The following is an 11,014-nucleotide window of genomic DNA, read 5'->3' on the forward strand; positions in this document are numbered from 1 at the left end:
GTCTGGGGGGTCCCGGTGGGACAGGGGCCCAGTAGATGCCATGGTGGGAGCTGAAGTGTCTGGGGAGGGCCCATGTCGTGAGTGGGGGTGGGGTGGAGCTGAAGGGTGGACTGGCCATGACTGGGGGAGGTGGAGACCTGTTGGGCAGGTGTGTGTGTGTGTGTGTGTGGGGCTCCCTCCTAGTTTCTCTGTCTACAGAAAGAGTAGAGACATGAGGGGCCTCTGGAATGTTCCCAACATTCACACCACCTTTTCTTGAAACTGGTGGGCACGTGACCCAAACTCTGAGGGGAGTACTCCCAGCCATCCTATAGGCTGTTCCATGAGACCCTTCCTGAATCCAGCTTCCACAGGCTGCAGGGCTAGGGCGAGAGCCAGCAAGCAGTGCCCAGGGAAGAGCCCCTCCCCGGAGACACAGAGCAGACAATGCTTGGGCTGGGCCCCTGAACCCTCTGCTTTGGGAAGGACCCTTGCTTCTTGGTGGTGGGTGGGTGAGATTCTAGACCCTGTGGAGTCTGGGCTTATAATAATCCTATTCTTCCATGGACGTGGGTGGGCCAGACTGCCTCCTCCCCGAGGCCCAAGCTCTCTGGAAAGACCCACCCCCCCCATGTGTAAGTGTGGGCCACACACAGGAATGGCAATGTTTGGCCCTCAGCTTAGGGCAAAGCTTGGAGCTTCGGGGCCAGGATTCAGGCAAAGGTGGTACAGGGATGGGGTGCCAAGGATCAGAGTTCTGGGTCCTCCAGGGCCTGGGCCATGGGGGGGACCAGCCAGGTGAGGCGAGCCTTAGGGTCCTGCCTTCAGTAGGTGGGCTCCAGGGACTCCAACCTTGGAGGAGGGCGCCCAGGCAGGCTCTGACACGTGCAGGTCTTGTCCAGCTCGGCGCATGCTGGCTTACTTCAGTCCAGCGAACTTCCCCGCAAGTCCACCCCCACTGGGCTATGAGGAGTGCCCAAGGGCGCTTGCCCCCAAAGGCCTGGAGTCCCCTGCCTGTGGTAAAGGTGCTAGGTGTTGCAGGTGTTCTTGATCCGAATTCGGCTCCTGCAGGCCTTGGGGTGGTGGCCCAGACAGGCCCCTCCCCATCAACCCTCCTCTCAAGGCAGGGCTGGGCTGGGGCAGCCGGGGCAATATCTGTGTAGTGTCTGCGGCAGGGTTAGGCTGCAGGTCTCTCAAGTCCTCTTCAGTCCAGGGTGCAGGCAGCCAGAGAGGGGACGAAGGGCCCTCCCTTGGGGCTGAGGGGTTTGGTGGGGAGTGGCCGATGCCTTCAGTTGGAAGCATGGGTTCCACTCTAAGCTACCCCCCTTCCCACTCCCGGCCCCACTGCAAACCTAGGCACTTAGATGGGCACTAGGCAGAAGCTCTCAGCGGCCAGGACTGGGCCTTGGGGGCCCGCTTATTAAGCCTTGGGGCCTATGGGAGGGGTGTTTGTTTGCCCAACACCCAGAGCTTGGGGAGGAGAACCCTCCCATGGCTTTGCCTCTGCCCCTCCCCATTGTCTCACAGTAGCCATCCTGAGATAGCAAAGGCGCCCTTCATTCAAATCCACAGGGGTCTCCTGGGTGACCCAGCCCCGCTACTCTTTCAAGGATGGAAAAGTGGTACGTCTGCTTCTGCCCAGGAAACAGACGAAAGGCAGCAGGCCAGGAGAAGGCTTGGGCACCTGCCACCTCCTCTCAGCTCTGTGGTCCTGGCAGCCCCTGGCTGTGGTGCCCTGGGGCCTTCCCTCCCAGACCCCCATGCAGGGCAGCCTGGTCTGAGGGCATGGCTGGGAGCTGAACGCAGTGCCTATTTCTGGGCTTCTGTGGACAGCCGGAGAAGGGGGGCTGGGGGTAGGGGCACGAAGCGGCAGAAGCTCCCTGGAAGGCAGCTGGAGGGGGGTGGTGAAGACCCTGGAGCGCCTCCAGCGGACTTCTTTTTTTCTGGCTTCTCCCTTCCACACCGTCTCCATCTTGACATCCCCTCTCCCCAGGCAGGGGAACCCCAACATTCAGTCTCTGTGCCCAACGTTTCAGCTGCCTCTCCCAACACTTGGTGGCTATCAGTGTCCTCCAGCCCAGCCCAGGGTCCATCTGGCTGCCCAGTCCTTCTGTTCTAGAAGATCCTCACGGCCAGGGGGGTAGACATCTCCACACCGTCTGTAGGAGGTAGCACGGGGCTCTGGCCATCCTCCTGCCAGACCCTGCCCTAGTCGCCACTCTTGGAGGTGCCAGGTGGAGGCCCTGGGGCCCCGGTCAGTGGTACTGGCTCTGGCTCTCCAGTTCTTCCAGCCCATCCTGGAGCTGGGCTGAGTCCATATCCCCTGCGAACTCCTTCAGGCCACTCTCCTCTTGGCCTTCTGGCTGGCCGTTCATGGTGCCATAGGAATGCCGAGCGGGGGAGGTGGCTGGGGTCAGGTTCATCTCTGGCTCTTGTAGCACGGTGGCCACGTACATCTGCTCGGGACAGAGGGGAGAGGAGGCGGGTGTGGCCCCATGAGGAGCAATGCCCTGGGCACCCCCCTTCCTTTCACACGGTTACCCGAGGCCCCCTCCAAGCCACGGATCCTCCCTGCTGGCCTAGGTGCTCCAACCTTGCCTATCTGGCCTCTCCTCCCGCCTGCTGCCCCAGCAGTTCTTGATCCTTCTGTGGCTACCAGCAACTTCCCGGTGCTAGTTAGTGCAGGTCCCCTTCACAACTCGCTCTATTCATCCAAAGTCAGGCTGCACCCAGCAGAGAACGGCAGGCTGGGTTCAGGAAGTCCCGTCCCTGAGCTAGTGTACGTTCTAACACGGCTTCCATCCATCCGAGACGTGGGGAGCACCACGGAAGTGCTTGTGAGTCACTATGGAAAGTTTAGACGGTTCTGTGAAACCTCGGTCGGGTGGTCTGCCAAACAGCAATGGCTGGGAGAGCAGTGGGGCGGAAGCAACCCCGGGGATTTTACTACAGAGAAAAGCCATTGGTCATCCAGCCTCAGGAGCTACCGTTCAACCAGCCCCTTCCATCCCATGGGACCTAACAGGCCCAGCCGATGAGGGCATAACTTTCCTAGAGAAGAGCCCAGGAAAGCTAACCATTTGCACGGCACCAAATGAAACCCATGGACAACTTTCCCCCTGATCAAAAGAGGGGAGGTGTTAACTGAACGATGAAGGATATGCTAAGCACTCTAATTAGGAGTTGCTTTAGCACAATTAAGGAGCCTTGATGGCACAGTGGGTTAAGTATCTGCTAATTGACAAGTTGGCAATTCAAAGCCACCGGTCACTTCCATGGGAGAAGGAGGCGGCCCTGTAAAGAGCTGGAATAGACTGGACAGCAGTGGGATGCTGATGACAACTGCTGCCAATGAGGACAAACTGGATACAATGTAATCTCCCAGTGCCACCCCGGGCGTGGCCCGCACAGCACTGCCCCTAATGGGCTCTAGCGCCCCCATGTGGCGCTTAACTCTAGGAAACCTTTGAATCTAATTTCTTGTATACGAGAAATTTTGGATCTAGTAGAACCTGACATAAGCTATAAGGAAAAGCTAGAAAAAGCTAGACGGTGGGACATTCTGGAGGACTACTGACTTGGTCTCTAAAAAGTCACCAACAAAGGTGACATGAGACCCAAGAGCCAGGTGCACGGGCATTAATCTAATACACGCACTGGGCTGGCTCTTGGCGTGAACACGCGACGAAGACTTTCCTGGGACCACTGGGCATAAGTGAATACAGACTGGGTGTTAGAGGAGGTGAATATGCAGGCACATGGATGCAGACTGTAACTCAAAAGAGCTTATACAAGTGTGTACTGTGCACTATCGGTCCATTTCAGTCAACCTTGATGTCTATCGGTTGGCCTGTGGAGAGAGACCCGCGTTGAGACGCCACTGACCATCTTTGGGTGTGGGGAATAGGGACTGATTTCTTTAGTTTTGCTTATCTGTGCCCTCCCATACTTTTCTACCGCGATCAGATGCCATTTTGGGCTCATTGAAAGATGTACAAATCCATATGTACGTGTGCGTTTACTGAGTTTAAAGCACAGGTTTTAGAGTCTGATGGCCCCAACTCAAACTCTGCTCTGCCCCGGGCCCTGTGAGCCAGTGTCCTGGGAGTGGGGTCGGGGTAGCTGCGTTCATTAACCTCAGTCTCTGCCTCCCATGCAAGGCAGAAAGTCCCCCCAGGCGGCTTGTTCATAAAGATGCAGCTCATAAGAAGATCCCAGGGGACGACTGCTAGCAGTATTCCAGAGGGGACCCATGGGAAGGGGGTCATGGAAACCTTTGTAGCGCCTCCGTTCCCGGAGCCCCTTCTCTGACCCCTCAGGGACCACTGGTCACTGGGGCGTTTCCCATGGGAGGTAAACAGCCTACAGTTGGCTTTGCCCCTCGTGTCGGTGCCCAGTGGGTGACAGCCCCACAGAGTCCCACGGAGCATTTACTTCTGATGTATCCACCTAACCGTGCCCCAGACCAGAGCCAGCTCTGCCACCGGTGGGTGCCCTCTGTATTCGTGCCATGCCCCAACACGGTCTTCAGTTCCTCAAGCAATCCAGGGTCTCTTCCCGGTCTTTGCACTGGGAGGTCCTCTTCTGGGGATGCTCTTCCCCACACCCTCTGCCACCTGGGGGAGCCCTCCTCCCATCCTGGCAGCAGAGAACACACTCGCTCCCTCCTCCGGGAAGACCCAGGCCCGGCAGGTGCCCTTCTTCCATGTGCAGGGCCACAGAGGGCCTGGCCCCAGCTCAGAGCCCCTGAGTGCTCCCCAGCCTGCTCTGCCACCTCCCCGGCGGCGGCCTCTTCGCCTTACCCTGCAGTGCAGACCTCCAATAGCGCCCCGCAGCTCGGTCTGTGCCCGGCCCGGCCCCTGGGCCCTGGGCAGTGGCCTCCGACCTGAGCCTGCGTCCATCTGTCTGTCTGTCTACACCACTGAATTCGATATGGCCTTGCTCATCCTGTACGCGTGGTTCCTCTCTGGGAGGGTCGAGTACGAGGTGGATCTTCTGTTTTCCCGGCCCTTCAGCCAGGGCCACGGCAGCAATGTGACCTGGGCCAAGTCCTGCTGCGTCAGAGGAGGGCGCCTGGGGGGGGGGGGGGGCGTCCCCCCCACAAACACCCAGGGTGTGCACACACTGCCGCTGCAGTAGCCCACCCCCCCTCCTGCCCTGTCCCCGGGTGAGGCGGTGACTCACCAGGGAGGTGGGCGTGGACGAGGAACTGCTGGGCTCCAGATCGAACACCGTCTGGAGATCTTCCTCAGGCTGCAGAGGGAGAGTTGGGGTGTGCGCGCGTGGGGGTGTCCGAGAAGGGGACACCAGCCCTTGGTCCCCCCCCATGCCCCCAGAGGAGCCTCTAGCCACTCTGGAGCTCAATTCACGTCTAGGTGGCACAGCTGAGGAGCGGGTACGATGCTAGGGAGCCCCTTCCAGAATGTTCCGTTCCCAAGGGCCATCCTGGGGCAGGTCAGCAGAGTTGGGGCTGGAGCTCAAACATAGGCCAGCTTTGACTGCAGGAAAAGCCTCGGCTGGACCCGGTGCTGTTTTCCTCCGGAGACTTCCCCTCTGCATCTAGAATGAGTCTCCAACCCGGGCAGTCCAGTCCCCCCGCCACCCTCTTCTCTAGAGTGGACACTGACCCCATCCCATGACCCCACTGGAGTAGGAAGACAGGCCAGAGGAGCCATCCCCCTGGTCCCTTCTCTAGCGTGACACTCAGGCCAGGTGACAAAGCGATGCTGCCACCTGGTCCATGGTCCCAGCCAGGGAGACATCAGAAAGCAGGGCTGCCCACCTGTCCTTTCCATCTCACGTCATGCCATCCCTAGGGGGTGGCATCATCTTAAACGGCTTTCCTTTTCTTTAGATAACTCACTTACACAGGAAACAATTCACTAACATAAGCAGAAACCTGCTGGCGAGCAAGCAAAGAAATTCAACTCATATTCAGGTAGCCCTGAGAACTTAAATGCTGTCTGGGTATGCTGACAACCATTTCGGGTGTCTCATCAGACACCCAGCTGGCACAACGCCGAATGGCAAGGCTTGGTCTCTTCTCCCAGGTGCCCCGCTGATTGGCCAAGCCCCAGTGCCAGAGACAAAGGAGTCCCTGGGGGGTCGGGGAGCTGGGCCCCACTTCCAAACCAGACAGCTCCAGCTTCAACAGCTGGGATTCCTAAAGGGAGGAAATGACCAGGCTCCCAGGTCTTCCTCTCTCCTGACGGTCTACCCCTTGAAGTGGGGTGGGGTGGGGTCGGGGGAGGGCACGGCTCAGTGGGGCCCAGGCCTGCAGGCCGCTGTTGGGAGGAGCTGTCAGAGGGGAGAGCGGTCTTCTGGACATTCCTGGCCCATGTGGCGCCAGGCTGGGAACCAGTGCCCACAGGGCCCATTCCCTGAAGGGAGAGGACTGTCCTTCTCAGTGCTGCTGCAGGTGTCCAGGTCAGGAGCGTGTCCGGGGCTGTACCCCCTCCCCGCCCCCGTCCTGCCCCAAGGGCAGGGCAAGCCAGTGGAGGAGAAGCCGGCTGGTCACTCACCTCGGATACCTTCCGGAACCTCCCGAGGAGAGTGCTGAAGCAGGCGATGACGATGGAGAAGAGGAGGGTGGAGATAGAGAAGAAGGTGATGCTGTGGACTGAGCCTGCCAAGGAGAGGGGGCCTGTCAGCACGCTCCTCAGGGAGCCTCCAGCCCACGGGGGCTGCAGACCTGCTCGGCCTGAGGCCCAGAGACCCGGCCTTGCTGTCTTCCTCTGGAGAGAACCCAAGCTGGGCACGCACAGACCAAGGTCACCTAGACACAGGGGAAGGTCAGTTCAGGCACACACTAGACACCTGGGACATCATGTCCCAGGTGCGACTGGACTTAGCCACCTAGAATGACCAACACCTATTAGGCTTGCTGCAAAGATAAACTGAGGCCAGGCCAGAGAGAAGGAAAAGGAGAAGTTTATGCTGTGCTCCTAGGTGAGATTCAGGGTTCCAGCAAGGAGCCGGTGAAGTCAAACCTAGCTGTGGTGAAGAGCAAGTCTGTAAGCTGGTCAGGAGGGTAAACAAGAAGGGAGGGGGCAGGAGCTGTGGCTACAGGGGCTTACGGCGGCGTCTCCATCTGTGAAAGTCCGAGGTAGGGGGGTGTCTTAAGCAAGGAGATGGCTCTCTGTCCTGGAGCCCTTTTGAAGCTAGCCGTCTGGGTCTGATACTAGCAGGTCAGGCTGTTCCTAATGCCCCCTCTGCTTGATCTGATCAGTTTAGAATCAGGCATGGTGCGGACCACAAAAAACCAAGCTTTTTAAAAAAGGTGACTTCCGTTGCTTTCAAGTTGGTTCACGGCAACCCAGGTGCACTGAGTCAGACAGCCCCGTGGGATTTTCAGTGCTGGGATCCCCAAACGTTTATTATAAGGCACCTCTGGGTGGACCTGAGCCACCCACCCTTCAGCGAGTCCTCGAGCCGTTGGCCCCAGCTGGGGATGTCTCTGCCGTAAGTGCCCACATGGATGGCCTGTCCTGCTTTGACGTTGCTTATGGATGCGGATTTCACAAGGTTCCAACTGGAATGAAGATTCTTCACGTAGAAAAATATGATTGCCTCCTCAGAGCACTGGGTTGATGTAAGTGGGCAGTATAGAAATTGGATACCCAAAATTGGGGGGATAAAGGCATGAAGTGGTTGGCTTACTAACTTTCATAGGTGGGGGAATATATTCATAGGATAATAGGATTAAGGTGTTGGTGTTATTTAGCTGCAATTGTTAGGCACAGAAGATTTTTTTGTTTTGTTCATTTATAAAATTTTATGTTTAAATGAGTGTGGCACATATTGAATTGTATACTTTTTTTAGTTTTATCCTATTACGTACAGATGTGATTTTATTATTGTTTGAAAATGATATATGGCTAAAGAGTTATATGAAAGTGTTAAAGGGGTGGTCTGTGGTAGTCACCTAATCTGGCGTCCATTTAAGGATGAAGAGTGTAGGGGTGGAGTCTAGGCTGTCAATCTGGAGATAGCCAATGACATTTCTGTGTGGGCATGGCCTTCTCCTGAGAATTCTGGGAAATCTGGTACTTCCTCCTTGAAGGCGGAAGACACCTCTCTCTCTCTGCTACTCCCTGGGAGACATTGCAGAAGACAAGCCACATGGATGCAACCAGACCTCTGAAGCCAGAGAAGCCACAGAGAGACCCCTGCCAGCACTGAGATGCTTACAACACCACTGGACCCAAAGACTTTCTACCCACTGGCTTGTGATCGTCCTGCATTTGGCTTCATTGCATGTGTTTCATGAGTCTGAAGAGGACGTTATAGATTGGTATCGGACACATGGGCTACTAGCAGACTTATGGCCTTGGACTGGCCTGGGTTGGGATGTTTTCTCATGTTCAATTCCTCTTGTATATAAACCTCTCCCTTAGATGCATATGCGTGTTTATGAATTTGTTTCTCTAGTCTACCCAGACTAACACACCCACCTTGAGCTGCCAGTTACCTCCAGCACTGTGGATCCGGGAACCCCTCTTTTGTGTCACTGCCCCCGTGTCTCATCTTTCCCTGGATGTCCCTTTGACCTTTGTGCTCAGGGTGCCGGTGATACCAGAAAGCCACCCTGGATGAGACAGTCCCTTTTCCTGTGGGGGCAGTGGGTCACTTTTTGGTGGTAGCTGTTTTCTTTTTTTTTTTTTTTTAATCATTTTATTGGGGGCTCCTTCCTGTAGCAGATGGACAGGCATGGAGGGAGGAGCTGGGGACGGGAGCAAGGGGACGGGAGCTGGGACCCCGCTGTGATGAGGAAGCGCTATAAACACACACACACCGCCCCCCCACCCAGCACAGACTCTCCTGTCTCCCGCCACTGAGAAGTTCACGTGAAGTGGTCCGAGGAGAGGGCAGCATCCATGGCAGTTGGTGGGGAAGGGGTGGGAGTAGGAAGCAGTCCAGAGCAGGGGTTGGGGGAGGTTCGGGGTGAGCTTCTTCTGAGACTGGGAGGGACTGGCAGAACCCACGGAGCCTGGTGAGGAGACTGCGAAGGCGTCCCTGAGCTGGACTGGGCAGTGTGTGAGGCACAAGTGGCAGGGGCAGCAGGCCCAGAGTTGGGGTGGTCGGCCAACTCCTCCCAGCTTTCCACAGCTCACGAGACCCTGGTAGGATCCCGTTGGGAGGGTCAAGGAAATGGAGCCCACAGAGAATGAAGAGTTATTTTCTTCCCATCAGGGGAAAGGTCCTTGACATTTCTAGCCCTGGGTGTTGGAGCTTAAATACCGTTCAACCGGAGCCATTGTGGCCCAAGCCCTTCCCTTAGCCTTTGAGCTGTGCTGGCACTCTACCACGTGTCTGTTCGACCCAGAGACGCTCTCAGCCTGGCCATTCTCTTCCTGGCCTCTTGCCACTCTGACGGAGCTGGCCAGGAAGGGCTCCCCCAGCAGCGGAGGCCAGGCAGAGGTGAGGTGAGGCCCCGGGTGGGCTTGGCACTTACCGAGTCGCAGCGTGGAGAAGAAGAGCATCCAGAAGAGACCCAAGAGGGGCGCAAACATGGCCTGGTAGACGGCAGCCATGTGGATCTGCTCGTTGAGCTTGGTGGGCACGTAGGAGTAGTACATGTTGTAGCGGTCGGTCATGTGCTTCATGCACAGGTAGAGCAGCCCTGGGGCCGGAGGACAGGGCACTCAGAGGGCGACTTCAGCCACTGCTCTTCCCAGCCCCGGGGCGGGTCCTGATCCCTGGGACTAGCAGGTTCCCTGCAGTGTCCCCAGCTGGCCAGCTTGGGGAAGGGCGATTCCTTCGTCCATTCAACAGACTATTTTCTGCCGCAGCCCTCCAACCTCAACCCCCTTCCTGCTCCTGGACCTGACATGTCTCCACTCCACTGGTGGTCCCAGGCCTCCTCACACCCCCAACTGAGGATGTGCCACCTGGCAGGTGGGCCTCAGGGACGACTCACCGAAAGGGACAATGATAGGGCAGGTGATGCTGTACGCCATCACCACGCTGAAGACATTGATCATCCACGCGTACTCTCGCCCAAATTGGAAGTCTGGGGCTTGGCTCTGGAACAGAAGGCAAGGGGGCGCCCTGAGCTCGCTCGGCCGCCTTGGCTTGGCTGCTGTGGCTCCTTATCAGCACCACCCCCTGCCCCCCGGCTCCCCAGACCAGGGACCAGCCTTCCTCCAGCCCTGGAATCCGAGAAGCCACACGACCCTGCCACCTTGGGCTTCTTCCAGGTCCCCTTCCTGACACCCTCCCATGAGACATTCTCCGGGCCTGGTCCTCACCTTCCTGATATGGACTCTCTCTGGTTCCGACCTGGAGAAGAAGAGGCGGGTGCTGTACAGGAAGAGAGAGCCCACACGTAGGAGCTCCATGCCGGTGCCGAACAGAGCTGCTGTGATGACGTAGTTGACGAAGAAGGCGCCATTGTCTGGCAGGAACACGCACCTGGGCAGTGGGGGCAGGGGGCACAGGGGGGCCATGAGGTTGAAGGAGGATTAGAGAGGAGGTTGGAGGTAGGGGAGACAGAGAGGAGGCGGGGAGGGTGGGTAAAACTTTTTTTAAAAATCTTTTATTAGGGGCTCATACAACTCTTATCACAACCCATACATACATCAATTGTGTAAAACACATTTTTACATTCATTGCCCTCACCATTCTCAAAACATTTGCTCTCTACTTAAGCCCCTGGCATCAGGTCCTCATTTTTTCTCTTCCCTCTCCGTTCCCCCCTCCTTCATGAGCCCTTGATAATTTATAAATTATTATTTTGTCATCTCTTGCCCTGTCTGACGTCTCCCTTCACCCACTTTTCTGTTGTCTGTCCCCCAGGGAGGAGGTTACATGTAGATCCTTGTAATTGATACCTTCTTTCTAACCCATTCTCCCTCTACCCTCCCAGCATTTCCACTCACACCACTGGTCCTGAAGGGATCATCCGCCCTGGATTCCCTGTGTTTCCAGTTCCTATCTGTATCAGTGTACATCCTCTGGTCTAGCCAGACTTGCAAGGTAGAATTCGGATCATGATAGTGGGGTGGGGTGGGGGTGAGGAAGCATTTAGGAACTA

General features: G+C 57.0%; 1 protein-coding gene across 3 annotated transcripts in view; it reads right to left on the reverse strand.

The window, feature by feature from the left end:
* Positions 1-596: 596 nt before the first annotated feature.
* Positions 597-11,014, reverse strand: part of TMEM63C (transmembrane protein 63C) — a 72,450-nt gene continuing 62,032 nt past the window's right edge. For all 3 annotated transcript variants that reach the window (XM_045288074.1, XM_045288072.1, XM_045288073.1), the window contains exons 19-24: positions 10,230-10,392; positions 9,899-10,004; positions 9,434-9,601; positions 6,501-6,604; positions 5,164-5,232; positions 597-2,435 (exon numbers count right to left, since the gene is read on the reverse strand). In XM_045288074.1, the coding sequence (XP_045144009.1) occupies positions 2,235-2,435; positions 5,164-5,232; positions 6,501-6,604; positions 9,434-9,601; positions 9,899-10,004; positions 10,230-10,392 (811 nt within the window). In that variant the 3' untranslated portion in view covers positions 597-2,234. The remainder of the gene's footprint in view (positions 2,436-5,163; positions 5,233-6,500; positions 6,605-9,433; positions 9,602-9,898; positions 10,005-10,229; positions 10,393-11,014) is intronic.

The sequence above is a fragment of the Echinops telfairi genome, unplaced genomic scaffold, assembly GCF_000313985.2.
Source record: "Echinops telfairi isolate 266 unplaced genomic scaffold, ASM31398v2 ScPeMD7_18;HRSCAF=68, whole genome shotgun sequence".
Lineage (NCBI taxonomy): Eukaryota > Metazoa > Chordata > Mammalia > Afrosoricida > Tenrecidae > Echinops > Echinops telfairi.